Source organism: Pan troglodytes, chromosome 9, assembly GCF_028858775.2.
Source record: "Pan troglodytes isolate AG18354 chromosome 9, NHGRI_mPanTro3-v2.0_pri, whole genome shotgun sequence".
Classification (NCBI taxonomy): Eukaryota; Metazoa; Chordata; class Mammalia; order Primates; family Hominidae; genus Pan; species Pan troglodytes.
In genome coordinates, this window is record NC_072407.2 from 87298455 (window position 1) to 87315993 (window position 17539).

At 34.9% G+C, this 17539-nt stretch overlaps 1 protein-coding gene across 15 annotated transcripts in view; it reads right to left on the reverse strand.

The window, feature by feature from the left end:
* Window positions 1-17539, reverse strand: part of DLG2 (discs large MAGUK scaffold protein 2) — a 2168441-nt gene that overhangs the window by 1816748 nt on the left and 334154 nt on the right. For 13 of the 15 annotated variants that reach the window (XM_063783330.1, XM_063783332.1, XM_063783324.1 and 10 more), the window contains one exon: window positions 13597-13742. In XM_063783330.1, coding sequence (XP_063639400.1) covers window positions 13597-13742 — 146 coding nt within the window. Of the gene's footprint in view, window positions 1-8917; window positions 8997-9073; window positions 9194-13596; window positions 13743-17539 lie in introns of all 15 variants that reach the window. The other 2 variants (XM_063783333.1, XM_016922465.4) reach the window with 2 other exon arrangements.

The following is a 17539-nucleotide window of genomic DNA, read 5'->3' on the forward strand; positions in this document are numbered from 1 at the left end:
ACCATGGGGACCCAGCTCTTGCATAGCATGACCTAGATGTGAGACATGAAGTCAAAGAAGATCAATCTGGAGCTTTAAGATTTGACTGCACTGCTGGCTTTCAGACTTGCATGGGGCCTTCAGCCCCTTTCTTTGGGCCAATTTCTCCCATTTGGAACAAGTATTTACCCAATGCCTGTACCCCCATTGTATCTAGGAAGCAACTCACTTGCTTTTTATTTTACAGGCTCATAGGCCAAAGGGACTTGCCTTGTCTCGGATGAAACTTTGGACTGTGTACTTTTGAGTTAATGCTGAAATGAGGTAAGACTTTGGGGGACTGTTGGGAAGGCATGATTAGTTTTGAAATGTGAAGACATGAAATTTGAGAGGGGCCGGGTGTGAATGATATGGTTCGGCTATGTTCCCACTCAAATCTCATCTTGAATTGTAGCTCCCATAATTCCCATGTGTTGTGGGAGGGACCTGGTGAGAGGTAATTGAATCATGGGGGCAGGTCTTTCCCATGCTATTCTCATGATAGTGAATAGGTCTCACAAGACTTGATGGTTTTATAAAGGGGAGTTTCCCTGCACAAGCTCTCTTCTCTTGCCTCCCACCATGTATGATGTGCCTTCTTTCTGCCATAATTGTGAGGCCTCCCAAGCCATGTGGAACTGTGAGTTCATTAAACCTCTTTCTTTTATAAGTTGCCCAGTCTCAGATATGTCTTTATCAGCAGTATGAAAATAGACTAATACACATAGATTGATTGATTTTAAGAAATAGACTCTTGCAGTTGTGGAGACTGATATGTCTTAAATCTGTAGGATAGGCCAGAAGTCTGGAAACTCAGGCAGAAATGGTGTTGCAGCCTTGAGGCAGAATTCCTTCTCCAGAACAGTTTTGCTCTTAAGGCCTTCAACTGATTGTATAGGTCCACCCACATTATTAACAGTCTGCTTTACTTAGAACTACAAACCACTGCTCAACGAAATAAAAGAGGACACAAACAAATGGAAGAACATTCCATGCTCATGGATAGGAAGAATCAATATTGTGAAAATGGCCATACTGCCCAAGGTTATTTATAGATTCAATGCCATCCCCATCAAGCTACCAATGACTCTTCACAGAATTGGAAAAAACTACTCTAAAGTTCATATGGAACCAAAAAAGAGCCCGCATCACCAAGACAATACTAAGCAAAAAGAACAAAGCTGGAGGCATCAAGCTACCTGACTTCAAACTATATTACAAGGCTACAGTAACCAAAACAGCATGGTACTGGTACCAAAACAGAGATATAGACCAATGAAACAGAACAGAGCCCTCAGAAATAACACTACACATCTACAACCATCTGATCTTTGACAAACCTGACAAAAACAAGAAATGGGGAAAGGATTCCCTATTTAATAAATGGTGCTGGGAAAACTGGCTAGCCATATGTAGAAAGCTGAAACTGGATCCCTTCCTTACACTTAATGCAAAAATTAATTCAAGATGGATTAAAGACTTAAATATTAGACCTAAAACCATAAAAACCCTAGAAGAAAACCTAGGCAATACCACTCAGGACATAGGCATGAGCAAAGACTTCATGACTAAAACACCAAAAGCAATGGCAACAAAAGCCAAAATTGACAAATGGGATCTAATTAAACTAAAGAGCTTCTGCACAGCAAGAGAAACTACCAGCAGAGTGAACAGGCAACCTACAGAATGGGAGGAAATTTTTACAATCTACCCATCTGACAAAGGGCTAATATCCAGAATCTACAAAGAACTTAAAAAAATTTACAAGAAAAAATCAAACAACCCCATCAAAAAGTGGGCAAATGATATGAAAAGACACTTCTCAAAAGAAGACATCTATGTAGCCAACAGACACATGAAAAAATGCTCATCATCACTGGCCATCAGAGAAATGCAAATCAAAACCACAATGAGATACCATCTCATACCAGTTAGATTGCTGATCATTAAAAAGTCAGGAAACAACAGATGCTGGAGAGGATGTGGAGAAATAGGAACACTTTTACACTGTTGGTGGGGCTGTAAACTAGTTCAACCATTGTGGAAGGCAGTGTGGTGATTCCTTAAGGATCTAGAACTAGAAATACCATTTGACCCAACCATCCCATTACTGGGTATATACCCAAAGGATTTTTAAATCATGCTGCTATAAATACACATGCACAAGTATGCTTATTGCAGCACTACTCACAATAGCAAAGACTTGGAACCAACCCAAATGTCCATCAATGATAGATAGGATTAAGAAAATGTGGCACATATACACCATGGAATACTATGAAGCCATAAAAAAGAACGAGTTCATGTTCTTTGTAGGGACATGGATGAAGCTGGAAACCATCATTCTCAGCAAACTATCACAAGAACAGAAAACCAAACACCACATGATCTCACTCATAGGTGGGAATTGAACCACGAGAACACTTGGACACAGGGTGGGGAACATCACACACTGCAGCTGTCGTGGGGTGGGTGGAGAGGGGAGGGATAGCATTAAGAGATATACCTAATGTAAATGACGAGTTAATGGGTGCAGCACACCAACATGGCACACGTATACATATGTAACAAACCTGCACGCTGTGCACATGTACCCTAGAACTTTGAGTATAATAAAAAAAATTAAGATTAGGTCGAGAAGTGCAAGGAAACTAAGGTGGGCCATTGTTATCATAGTATTGCAAGGCAATGTTAATTCCCACCAGCAAATAAACTACTCTCAACAACAATAACAAAAAAAGAGTCTCCTTTACTTACAGTCAACTGAATGTAGATGTCTTACTTATCTAAAACATACTTTCACAACAGTATCCAACTTAGTGTTTGAATAAATAACTAGGTACTATAGCACAGCCAAGTTTACAAATAAGACTAACCATTACAGTAAAGAAGTATCATAAAATATATTTTATATTACACACTGTAGGGTCTCAGAAAATGATATCTCCAAATGAAGGGTTCACAAGTGGCTCTCTCTGAACTTGTACTCTGCTGTCTCTGACCATTCATTCTACCCCAAGTCTACCCCAAATCTCTTCCCCAAGGTGGGTCATAAAAACACAACCCCTTTCCTCCAAAGCCAGCCATAAAACCTTAAAATATTACTTAAAATACCACTGTTTGTAAATAAATTATCGGTTTGATCGTAAGTCATAAGACTCCCATTCCAGAAAGGCTCTTGTACCATACCCAGAAAAAAGAATGCTGCACAGAGAGGCCAAGAATAATCTAAACAGACAGGCCTTGCTAGGTTTCCCCTCTCAGTTTATTAGCATTGGATCATACCCTTTCTGTCCAGACATATTTCTACATGGCAGCTCATACTTTGTTGAACTTAAGCATAAAAATGGATAGTTTTCCCTGTATCTTCGGGAAGATACCCTATCCTTCATTCTAAAGGCTCCTATATCACATGAAAATTTTATCAAATAAATTTGTATGCCTTTTCTCCTGTTAATATGCTTTTTGTCAATGATTTTCAGTGAAACTTCAGAGGGCAAAGGGGAAGCTTTCCCTCAGCCCAACAGAACTATCTTTAAGAAATTAGTTTAGCCAATGACTAGAGGTGCTAATTGCTTTGGGTTTTTTGACTCACTTACTCTTGTAGACTCTACAAGACAACTTGGGTTTTTCTGCTAGCATGATATCTGGTATTATATTCATGAATTTATTTTTCATCATGTGGAAGATGACCACAACAGATTTCAAAATAAAACAACTTTCTCTTAAATGACAAAGGATTATTCATATGCTAGACCTTAATCTTATATTACTTACTTTCAATGACAGCTGCATACATACAAATCTGTCATATTTACTAAAATAATAATGAAATTCTAACTGAAAATACTAGTATATGTGAACATTTCATAAAATGTTTAACTAATAGTGCACTCTCTCATCTCAAAAATAATCCAGAACTATTATCTGATTCAGTTCTTGGACAGTGCTTTGAGTTGGATAATCATATATCTGGATTTTCAGGAACACTCTCAATTTTAAATATCCTGCCCTGTATAGAAAAAAAAAAGGCCATACTTTTATATAATTTGAAAACTATGCTTCCTTTAGATTAGACAGTAATATAATTCATTTATTTATTCAATGAACATTTACTGGGAAGTTAATATATGTAGGGATCTAGCTTAGTCCTGAGAAGATATAAACCATATATTCAGGGCACACAGGTCCTGACTCCACAGTATTGTAGGGGAGTTCTATCATGCTTACAATAACTATAACACAATGTAGAAAATACGAAGCTCCCCAAGGGAAAAAAAAAAATGCTTACTGATTCCAGGTAAGGACAGTATACTGTTTTAAGGATCATAACAAGCCATTTTGAAGTCTCCACATAAAGCTCTCCATGGACGGAGTCTAAGGCAGGTAGATGTCCTTAGACCCACTCCAGTGCTATCTAGGCAACAATGTGTCAAGTTTGTATAGTATGGATATTCTGAAACATTTTCTTTACTGTTACATTCTGATTATCAAGTTATTGGCAGTTCTACCTCCTGAACAAATCTTACTCTCTCACCATAATATTTTCAAAGCTGGATTGACCTCCATATAACACAGGCTCCTTTCTCTGTGGGAGAAAAAAACTTTAGGAATGTGGCACTTCCTCTATCTTTTTTGCCAGGATAGTCTGCCTGTTGAATAAGAAATGGGATTACAGAATTTCACTATTACAAGAATGAATGTTTAAAAGAGGTCAAATTATTAAAATGGGCAAGCAATCAACCCAAATCAAATCTGAAATAGGAAAGATGATAGTCATTGCAACCTAACCATTCTCTCCGGTCTCCATAATGACTCAGTTTTGGAGAAACTCTGACATCTCTAACTCTGATAGTAACACAATCTGCAGGGAAGAGTATGGAACTGTATGACATCATTTTAGCCCATAATTGTCCCATGTTGTGCCATAAAATAAGTAATTTGAAGGATAGGGTGAGCTGTACCGCCATGACTCATTCCTGTGTTTTTAAAACTATCTTCAGAATCTTACCTAGGACTAAGCATATTTTCACTGGGTCAACCAGGAAATTTTAATTCATGTTTCTAGCATAATATACATATACTTAACAAAACAACATATCATTCTCTGACATCAAGAAAAATACAGTCAATCATCTACTTCATAAACATTTATTGAATACTTACTGCCTAAAAAGCTCTGAACCATATTACAGCTGTGTAAATAAATATAATACTTGATATTAAGGTATGATCTAACAAGTGAAACACTTGAGCAAGTCATTTAAATGCAATATGTCAAACACTATAACAGAGGCCTTGGGCAGTACAGGAAACAGAAGAATTTTTCTAGTTAAGGTCATTAGAAAATTTGTGATTGATAGACAGGTAGACCTTTAAAAAGATTAAGTAGAAAATTTCCAGATGAAAACAAAGGGAAAAATATTCCAGACAGAGGAATGAACAAGAACAAGGCTTAAGTAAAGCTTAATGTAAGTTCAGTCCAGACAGTAAAGATTATGCTAAGGAGATGGCACAATAATCTGTAAAAAATGAAGATCAATAAATAGTTTTAAAACTGTTAGCCTAGGGAGGTAGAGCTACAAGAGGAAAATCCTGACTATGAAGACCAGTTAAAGCTTGTTGCTAAATCTGTAGAAAGATTCTATGAAAGCCTGAATTAGATCAGTGCCATTGTGAATGGAGAGGAAGGTCAAACATAGAGATATTTCAAGAAGTTACGAATAATAGTGACATTTTACAGTTAAATATCTTTGTATCATCCAAGTAATATTTCTTTGAGGTCTAGTATTTCTGGTAAGTATGAATGTAATCTAATTTCATTATATTTGAAAAATATTAGGTAGAAAACCAAAGTACTCTCACTATTTTAGATCATATTATTGGAAAGTTAGCTAGAGTACTCCAAAGAAAAATCTTACTGTAAACTATTCACAGATAAATGCTGAGTTAACTTCAGCCTCAGCAAAGTAACTACCAGCTCTGTGAGTTACTCACAGGCTTCCTAGGTGATTAATTTTGCAAGCAGGATTTTTCTTTCTTTTACAAGTTAGTTTGAGTGTATTTTCTAAATTTAACTTGATTTTCTTCTTTATAAATCAAGTTACTACCCATGAGAAATGATGCTTTGTCAAGAAAAAATCTCTCCATGATCTTCCAGGAGGGTAATACATAGTCTCCAGGTACCCAGTTGAACAGTTTCTGGTGTGACAGCCACCTAATTGGTCTCCCTGTCACCGGTTTCTCTTGTCTATGATCTACTATGCATGATACTGCCAGTTTAATCTGCCCCAGCATAGCTGATAATGCCATTTACTTGCATAAAAACCTTCTGTGGCTCACAACGACCTGAAGAAAAGCATTTAAATGCTATAGTATTGCAATTAAGGCTCTCAAGCAGACAGCTAGAATAACCTAATCAGTCTTACTACTCTCAGCTCCCCACCTACTAATCCTAAATGTTCACTATTTATAAAACCTTTCCCACTTTCTCCTAAGAAAGGTGATGGGATGTCAGACACATGTTTATTAATCCCCACTATAGCACATTTTACTGTGCATCTTTGATGAAGACATTTAACTTCTCTGAGGCTTACTTTCCTCTTCTGCAAATTATAAGTAATACCTACCTACCGCTTCAAATCTTATTTAAAATGAAGTGAGGAATGAATCAATAAAATATCTACCATCATGGGTTGCTATAGAGATTAAGAGATAATATATTAAAAGTGTTTGGGCAGATCACCTGAGGTTGGGAGTTTGAGACCAGCCTAACCAACATGGTGAAACCCGTCTGTACTAAAAATACAAAATTAGCTGGGAATGGTGGTGCATGCCTGTAATCTCAGCTACTCAGGAGGCTGAGGCGGGAGAATCCCTTGAACCTGGGAGGTGGAGGTTGTGGTGAGCCGAGATGGTTTCATTGCACTCCAGCCTGGGCAACAAAAGCAAAACTCTGTCTCAAAGGAAAAAAAAAGAGCCTAGCCTGGACTTTATTTATAAGTATCAGGTTTTATTACTCTTCTAAGCCTTTGCTCACATAGTTTTCTCCACCTGCAAGACCTTCAACCCAGATCTTATACATTACACAAAGCCCATTTCTAAACCCACCCAGCTATGAAACCATCTCTAGTACTCTAGTAAAAATCATCCTTTCTCAGCTATAGTGTAATGGAAAAATTCTTGTCTTGAAATAAAATTCCTGATTCTACCCATTTTCTAACAGTATGACCCTGGACAAGTTGCTTATCTGCAGCTTCCCCATTTCTAATGTGGATAGCAACAGCAACTCTACCTGCCTCACTAAGCCATTATGAGAATCAAGTTAGAGAAGTTATATTTTTAACTATAAAATGGCCTATATATGTGAGAGACTGTTATTTCCTCTAAAGTATAAGATCAAATAAAAAACTTTGGTTTTCCTCATCTTTATAACTGATATCCAAAAGATATGTTATGAAAGAACACCAAGTCCAATAAAGAAGAAAATAGTTACTATCCAGGTCAAGAACTAGAATACTGGAATCAAGAAGGGATCAAGTAAAAAGGATAGGTTAAAGATAGCCGGGCAGAGCTGAAGTTATGAAGAAAAAACATGGTCCTGAGTTTCACTTTACATAGCAACCAATGTGTGCAAAGGTACGTGGCAGCTTAAAGAAGCTACACAAAGATGAATATACATACCAGATGCTCAATAAGTGATAAGGAGAGGGGAGGGAAGGAAATAGGAAGAAGAGAGGAAAGGAAAAGAGGAGAGAGAAAGGAAACAGAAGGGAAAACAGTTTCATCATTCCTTTCAAGGGCTAATTTCTATGCCGCTTGCCAGGCTGCTATAATAAAAAGTTAACTGGTAGCTAAAACTTATGTATGAAAACACTCACTTCTCCTTTAAGGTTCCCTTTCCTTGACTGTGCCTTTTCTCTCCACTCTACCCCTCTTCCAACTCCTATTTATCAGTGTTTACTTTCCTCCCACCATTACCCAGGACCTCCAAATACCAACACAAATCCATACGAAGTAATTACTCTTTTCCACCCACTATCTCAGAAAAACAAACCAAAACAAAAAATAAACAAGCAAACAGCAAAAAAAAAAAAAAATTGTTTTTATTTAAATGTCAAGAGCCTCATAGGTGCATTCAAGAGCCTATTGAGAGCAGTATTGTGTTACCCTACAATAGCATGCACAGTTTAACAGGGACTACCTTAACTCCCTTTGTCTTCTGGAGCCTCACCAAAATATCCATGGAAGGAATTTTAAGTAACAGTAATAGGTTTAAATGAGAAGATATTTGTTCATTGCATAGTAATGATGGTGAGATTTTCTTATATTCACATAATGCTTTTTGCTTTGCAAAATGCTTTCTTATTGGTTATTTGATCTGAATTCCCAGGGAGAAGTGACAAAACAAGGGGAAAAGTCCTATTTATACTATGCATTTTAATATAATGCAGTTTTACAAAATTCCTTTTTCAAAGCATATATATATATCCTTTTATTTGATTCTCCCTGACATATAGTTTTTATCTCCATTTACTGATGAAGATAGTGAGTGAGACTCAGAGACGTAACAGGACTTTCCACAAGATCATTATCAATTTAAGTGCTCTTTATGGACCATTTCCTAGGTCCAGGAATTGTACTCAGCACTTTACATGCCTGATAGCTTATTTATTCTTCACAATAACCTTATGAGGTAGACACCATTATTACTTTGACATTTTACAGATAAAAAATCAGATAGGTTAAATAATTTGACAATGGCCATGTAACTAGCAACTGGCAAAAGCAAAATTCAAACAGAAGACTTTCAGATTACTCTTGATTGTTCTGCTATACCAAGCAGCCTCCTTCCTGGCCCAGTGCTGTTACTGTAACACTGTTAGTAATATAAACTTACTTTCTTTCTGTCACCAAGTTAGAATTGCAGATTTCAGCCCAGCAGCTCAAGTTCTATGGAGAAAATACACACACATATACTTAAAGCAGAAGTGAGGAGGATGCTGTGTCCATTTTTTTACACCAAAAAAACCCATAAATGAAGCAGAAAACTCACCATAATTGGGAGCTAAAAATCAGTTATTATAGTGTTGGCAGACAGGAGAAGGGTGATATGCACCTCAGTATAGAATATTGTAGAATAGAGAGATGAATTACTTATAGTTCAGCAAAACACCTAAGAAACAAACAAAAAAATCAAACCTCGGAATAGATGCTTCTTTTAAAATGTTTTTTAAAAGGTCATTTATTTTTTATTCCTAAATAAAAATTTCTATCATGTTTCAAAACACCACCAATCCAACACAGAATAGCCATATTATGACTCTGCTCCTGTCATCTTATGATATCAACAACATATTACAGGTTAAAATGCTATGGGATGTGAAGGATCAGGGTGCTGATTTACATTTTCCAGAAACTTCATATAAATCAGAGTTTAAGGTGAGCAGCTAGAATTCTATCACACATATGCTGAGGAAGTAAGAAGACAGATCTCTTTCCACCAGGCACTGGAGATGAAATTTCAAAAAACAGTAGGTGAAACTTGTATTTAAGATCTTCCCAAGCTGAATGCAAACAAGTCGATGTCACTTTCTTTCCAGACAAGAAAAGTCTAAAACCTTTACCTCCAGGTCTTTTAAACTTACATGCTATTAAAATCACATCAAAGTTTTGCTTCAGAAGCCCATCTGATTTTGTTTCAAGGAGAAAAGGAATCATTGGGTGGCACACTGTAGGGACTCCATGAGATTCAAAATAATGATCACATTGTTCTTCCTATCAACCTTAATATATACTAAATATGTAGCTATAATAACGAAGCCTGTGGAAACTAATAATGAGTTCAGCAGATCCAGGCAAAAGTAAAATATTTCTAATTTCTAAAAACGGGATATTCTGTATGCCTTTTGGGAAGCTCAGATCAACTCATTCATATGCTCAAAACTTTCCAGTGGTTTCTATTTCTCTCATAGCAAAATCTTTCCAATAGCCTCTAAGTCTATCCCTTATCTGTCCTCCTCTTTGAGCTCACTGCAGTTAAAATGGCTTTTATAAAAAAGACAGGGCAATAACGGATGCTGGTGAGGATGTGGAGAATGGGGAACCCTTGTACACTGTTGGCAGAAATGCAAATTAGTACAACCACTATAGAGAACGGTATGGAGGTTCCTCAAAAAACTAAACTTAGAACTGCCATATGATTCAGCAATTCCACTGCTGGGTATATATCTAAAATAAAGAAATTCAGTATATTGAAGAAGTATCTGTACTCCAATGTTTATTGCAGCACCATTCACAATAGCCAAGATATGGAATCAATCAAAGTGTCCATCAACAGATGAATGGATAAAGAAAATGTGGTACATACACACAATGGGAATTTACTTGACTAAAAAAAAATAAATAAATAAACTCCTGTCATTTGCAACAACATGGATGGAATTGAAGGACATTATGTTAAGTGAGATAAGCCAGGCACAGAAAGACAAATATCACTCATATGTGGAAGCTAAAAAAAATAAAATGTACACATGCAGATGGAAAGTTGACTGATGGGTACAAGAGTCTGTGAAGGTAATGGGCAGGGGAGAATAAAGAAGAGATGGATAATGGGTACAAAAATACAGTTAGATAGAAACAGATCTAGTGCTCAGTAGCACAATAGGGCAGCTATGATTAATAATATATTGTATATTTCAAAATAACTTAAAAAGTGGAATTAGAATGTTCCTAACACAAAGAAATAATAAATGCTTGAGGTAATGGACATCCCAATTACCCTGACTTAACCATCACACATTATATGTTTGTATCAAAATATTGCATGTACCCCATAAATATGTATAACTATTATGTATCCACAATAATTAAAAATAAAAAATTAAAGAAAAAACACAAAAAATGCACAAATTGCTAACATCAGTTACCTTGCATGCAGGGAGGATAGAGCTGATACAGTATAAGCAGAAAGTGAGTGAAAGGGGAGTCCACAAAAATAGAAAAATTGTTTTAAAAACAACTGTATTTAGAATAAAAAGTATATATTTATCATTTATGCTTCTATGCAATATATATGGGACTATGCATCTAGAAATTGAATAAAATAATGTTTTTGAAAATTTATGTTCTTTCATAATGACACATGCACCCCCGTATGTTCATTGCAGCATGATTCACAATAGCAAAGACATGGAATTAACCTAAATGTCCATCAGTGGTAGCCTGGATAAAGAAAATGTGATACATATATACCATGGAATACTACACAGCCATAAAAAGGAACGAGATCATGCCCTTTGCAGGAACATAGATGAAGCTGGAGGTCATCATCCTTAGCCAACTAACACAGGAACAAAAAAACAAATACTGCATGTTCTCACTTATAAGTGGGAGCCAATGATGAGAATACATGGTCACAAACAGGGGAACAACAGACACTGGCACCTACTAGAGGGTGGAGGGTGGGAAGAGGGAAAGGATCAGAAAAAAATAACTATTGGGTACTTAGCACCTGGGTGATGAAATATAATCTTACAACAAACCCCTGTGATATGAGTTTACCTATATAACAAACATGCACATGTACCCCTGAATTTAAAATAAAAGTTAAAAATTGATTAATTAATTAATTACTTTTTTAAAAAAAAGAAAATTGAAAAATCAAAAATATCAAGGCAATGAAAGCCTAGAAAAAAATACAGGAGAATACTTAACTAGTCCTAGAATGAAGAAAGATAAAGCAAAGAAGAAAGAATTTTTTAAAAAGTGATAATTTTATCACATAAAAATTAAAACTATTTTGAAGGTTAAAAAGTATTATAAGCAAAATTAATAATAATAAACAAACCAGAAAAAAAAAACAATTATGACAACAGGATGGCATGTTTCATAAATAAACTGCTCTTGCAAAGCAATTAAGAATTCTAGTACCACTTAGAAAAATAGACAAAGAGCTTGAATGGATCATGAAAGAAAAATAGACAACCAATAATCATTTAAAAAGTTGAGTCATGATAGTGAACACGTAACTGCAATATAAAGCATTAAGTAAAACATCTTATCTATTAATTTGACAACATATTTTAAATAATAAAATAATGCTACTAAAGATATAGGCAGATTGGCCTTTTGAAAGATGGCTGATAGCATTGTTCTCCAAAACAGCTTGACAATTTGTATCCAGAGCCTTAAAAATGTCCATACCCTTGTACTCAACAGTTTCATTTATAAAATCAATCCTAATGAAACAGTTAGAAAAAAAAAAAAAGCAATGGCTTATACACATGCACATCCATTACAGCATTATTCAAAGCAGGAAATTGAAGATAGCCTAGATTTGAATGAAGATCTGCTTAAGTTCCAAATCATGGAATATTCATAGCCACTAAAATATTTTCCCAAAATGTTCAATGTTATGATATGGATAAAAGCTATTAGTGTAACATTAAATGTAAAAGACATAAAATGCCCTACATGCTATTGTCCCAACTTCATGTACATATATTTGTACAAAAAAGGACTTAAAAAGTCAAAATAATTACTTCTAGGTGCTAAAATTAGGATGATGCTTATTTTTATGCTTTTAAGTATAATTTCACAAGGTTGATATCTATTATTTATCAAATTATTGTCATGATTAACTTTTTTTTTTTAAGTGACTAGGGTGATAATTAGGCTCTGTCCTTCCCAGTTTACAAATCAGCTCCGAGCAGGACAGAAAATATATGAGAGGCCTCAATATTAACAATACAAACTCAGCAATCAACATGCTATTGATTGGCACTAGGATTCCATGTAGCTTCCAAATCATCGAGTTGCCTACATGACTCCAATCTTGAAAAATAGTGTGTGTGGGTATGTACTATTACCTCCCTTCAAAGTATTGACTGCCACTTAAAAGTATCCATTGACTTGTCCCTGTTAGCCCTTAGGTATGAACCTGAGACGTGCCTCAACTTGCCTTAGTCTTTGGTAAATGTTGATTTTAACAGTAGTGTCCAAACTGTTTGATTCCATAATTCTATTTGTAAAAACAAGTTGATCATACAACTCTAATTGCTTTATATTTATTTTTAAAATTAGTTACTACTAATATATGTTACTCAAATATAGAAAATTTTAAAGAATATGATTAAAAGAACTGGAAATGGGAATTCTAATATTCTGCTCCTACACTTCAACTGATCATTTTATTCTTGCCCCAGGATATGTGCCCTTCCTATGGAAATCAGAGTCTTAGACCACACTTCCCTATTCTACCATCCATCTCCTTCCCCTACAGCACAGGTAACCATGTTCTGAAACTCCGGAATGCCTTAGACTTGAGTCAACTCAAACTATGACAATTTTGCTAACATAACCCACTCAAAAAATATAAAGAATCATATCATTCCCACCCTATTTTATGTTTTGGAAAAATTGAATTTTCATATATGAAAATTGCATACAGTATGGTATAACTACATTTCTATTATTGTTGTTGCCATTTGTTGATAATAATCACCACTACTACCATTACTTCTTTAGTGGCCTAAGTCCTAGTATTATTCAGTTCTTTTGGAAGTTTCAGTAGTATACCTCTGAAGATTTTTGAAGTCTGTCATGGCACGGAGCAAGAAGGGATGTCTTCTCCCATTTCTGTAAAACTTGATTGGCTTCTTCTATCTTCTGCTCACAACTTTTTTGAGAATTTAGCAATGTCACCTCATAAAATTCTTGGATATCTGTAAAGAAAATGTAAGGAAAGCATCAAAATGTAATGCATGACTTCATAAATAGCTTCTGCATATATGTCCATATATAGACATACAGAAATTTTGCTGATTAAAAGAACTGCATAAATATATATCCCAAAGTAAAACAGAAGAAATCCTGAAAATTATCTTTTTACCGGCATTTAGAATGCTTATAGCAGCTTTATTCATAATTACAAAAACTAGAACAAATCCTTCAAAAAGTGAATAAACTGTAGTAAATCCATATAATAGAATGTTATTCAGTAATAAGGAATGAGCTATCAAACCAAGCAAAAACATAGATGACTCTTAAATGCATATTGCTAAGTGAAAGAAGTCAGTCTGGAAAGGATACATACTGTATGATTCCACCTATATAGCATCTGGAAAAAGTAAAACTAAAGAGACAGTTTTAAAAAATCAATGTTTGCCAGAGGTTCTGAGAAAGAGAAGGAGGTTTGACTAGATAATGCAGAGGATGATGAAAATATTCTCTAATGATACTGTAGTGTTGGACACATAACATGAACCATTTGTCAAAACCCAAAGAACTCAATAGCACAAAAAGTAAACCTTAACGTAGGCAAATTAAAAAAAAAAAATCATGTAGGAAGTCAGAGGGTCCCAAGATGAAATGCAGACTGTTACAAAGGAATGTAACTGTATTACAAATGTATAAAATAACCTCCAAGAAGTCAACAGGAAAAAAAAAGTACTGACTTAAGTAACTTTGAAAATGAACAGAGACTATAAAACCAAAGTCAAGGAAACTATACAAAAGCATCATACTCTAGTTGGTAAACTTGTGTCCTGTTGGGTACAGATGAACAATTCTGAAAACACAATACATGTATACTAAAATTGAACAACTAAGTGAATGGATGGTAGATGATGGGAGCCAAGTTTCTTACTGTTCTATAGAAAGTTACAGGCAAGTAAGGTTAAAATGATTCATATGATATTAGATGAGAGTTGGAGACATGTTTAGCTTAATGTAGATACAGATGAATACATATAAGAATATTGACAGACATGTATATACACAAATCAGTTATACACACATATATTTCCTTGCTCCATCTGCTGAGAAGGCCTAGAAGCAATTATGCCATAGTAATAACAAACAAAACTAGCACCCTGATTTTGGCCTCTGTGCAGCATTGCTAAAAAGTAATGAACACTGTCATATTATATTAGCAATGAGGGTGTCTATATGAACTCAAAGTTTTCAAGAGCTACAGGATAGAGAGATAGATAAAAATATGTTTAGAAACAGAAATGAATATGTATCTGGACATTTCCCAGCTTTGTCATATATAATTCCTGGCTCTGTCTTCTGAGAGGACCTAGAAGCAGGGACACCCCAGCAGCAACAAACACACCCAGAGCCCAGATCTTGGTTTGTAATACTATTTTCCAATAAAAGAAGCTCCTTGGAGAAATGGTTGATCCTAGGACTGGGGCAGGAGACATAAGATGAGCATGGAACATCTTATAGCCCCAGCAAATAAAGAAATAGTCACCAGAGAAACAACCCTGCTACAGTGGGGGAATATCAAAGAAACACAAGAACCACATGAAAGAGCTGCCAAAGATGGCCAAAGCTGGAGCAATTTGAGCAAAAACAATATTACCTAGCATTGGATTATAACACAAAATATAAAATAAAGGGATGAGTAGGAGGGATTACAAAAGGGTAAGAGGAAACTTCTAAGAGTGATGTGTATGCTTACTATCTTTATTGTGCTTATAGTGCATACATATGTCCAAACCTATTAAATTATGCATTATATATGTAGTTCATTATGTATCAATTATGCATAAAATATATATATGTATCAATAAAGAAAGCAAAAAGACAAGGTACAAATTGAAAGAAGATAATTTCACAGCACACAGACAAAGGAACAGTATCCAGATATGAAAAGAAATACAAATCGCAAAGAAAAAGACAAGCAAACTAAAAGAAAAGAATTGGTAAAAGTTATGAGCAGGCATTTCACAGTAAAAGAAATACATGTCACAGATAAGCCTAGGAAAGATCCTCGACCTCATTGGTGATAAAAAATACAAACTAAGATCATAGTCAAATGCCATTTACATCAAAAATATTGTCAAAAATAATTAAGTCTCACAGTACAAGGACTAGAAAAAGACCTGAATCCTTGGTAACTTATTTATTCCTAGCAAGTGCAAATTGCTATAGCCACTTCAGAAAATAATTTAACATTTGTTTATCCCATAAGTCGGTATTTCTACTACCCAGTACATATCCTAGATAAACTTTGGCACATATGCACCAAAAACAAACCAAAATATTCCTAACAGCATAGATTACAGTAGCAAACATTAGAAACATTCCAATGTCCATCAAAAGTGAAATAGATAAATTGTGATATGTTCTCAAGATGGAGTGTATGGAGCAGTAAAAATGAATGAATGATAATATCATGAAACTATATATCTTAGAAAAATAACGTTGGGTGAATAAAGCAAGTTGCAATATGAAAAAATTTTTGTAAAGTTGAAAAATGTACAAAACTGAACTATATATTTTTAAGCATCCATACATATACATGTAACAAAACAAAGAGACAAAAGCAAAGGATGACATGAAAAGATGTAGTTACTTCAGTAGACAGGGTGGGCAAGGAAGTGGGATAAGGAAAGTACATATGAGTAGATACAAGTTAATGGTAAGGATCTATCTCTAGATGTCAGTAGCAATTTCAGAAACATTTGTTTTGTTATGCTGTGCATATTATAGATAAATTGCATATATTATTTTGTATGAATTAAATATTATATTTTCATAAATAATAAAGAAAAATTTTGTGTTTCATAAATATTAAGATTTACAGAGAAAAGTTAGCAATCCTTAAATTTTATGTACAGCTACAACTTTATTCTCCACTAGCAATAAAGTAACTGTGAGGTCATGTTTGAAAAATGTGTAAGAACAGAAGGTAAAATCTGTACAGATATACATCTTTCCCAGATTTTTTTAATAACATACGGGCTGGTAGGTTACTAACTGGGTTGACAAAAATCAGAGAAATAAGGAATAAAAAAAGATAAAACCCAGAAAACAAAATATGTTTGCATCATCTTGCCTCACGTATTAATGGAGAGAAAAGAATTTGGGCATGGTGGTGTGTGCCTGTGGTCCCAGCTACTGAGGAGGTTGAGGCAGAACTGCTTGAACCCAGAAGGTCAAGGCTGCAGTGAGCTGTGTTCATGCCACTGCACTCCAGTCCTGGTAACAGAACAAGACTCACTTTCAAAAAAATAAAAACTGAAAATAAAGGGAAAAGAAAAAAAAGAATTTCTGTAAACATATCTGCAGCTACAGTCTCTTAAAAGAATAACGACTTGTAATGAATAAAACAATTTTTGTAGATAGTCAAATTTCAAGAGTCTTTTTCTCTGTATCATTTTATAGGATATAAACAGTTTCATGAGCAGTATTTGCAAGTCACCAAAATTTGAAATACTACGTGTACAAATTATTCAGAAAAGAAAGGGTATTTATCATACTCACGCTATGCATTTATATCAATAAGCTGTACTTCGAAACATAACAAACAGTGATTTGATCACATTTAGAAAAACCCTAGGGACAATATTTTTAATATTAAACTTACAAATCTTCATTAATTTATACCCCCAAATGTGAAGAAGTGTTCTAATTCTATTTCACTCTTTTGTCTGCTTATTCTCCATGCCTTAAGCAACTACTAGAGAGGAAGAAAATAACCATGATTAAGTCAAAGATGACTTAAATT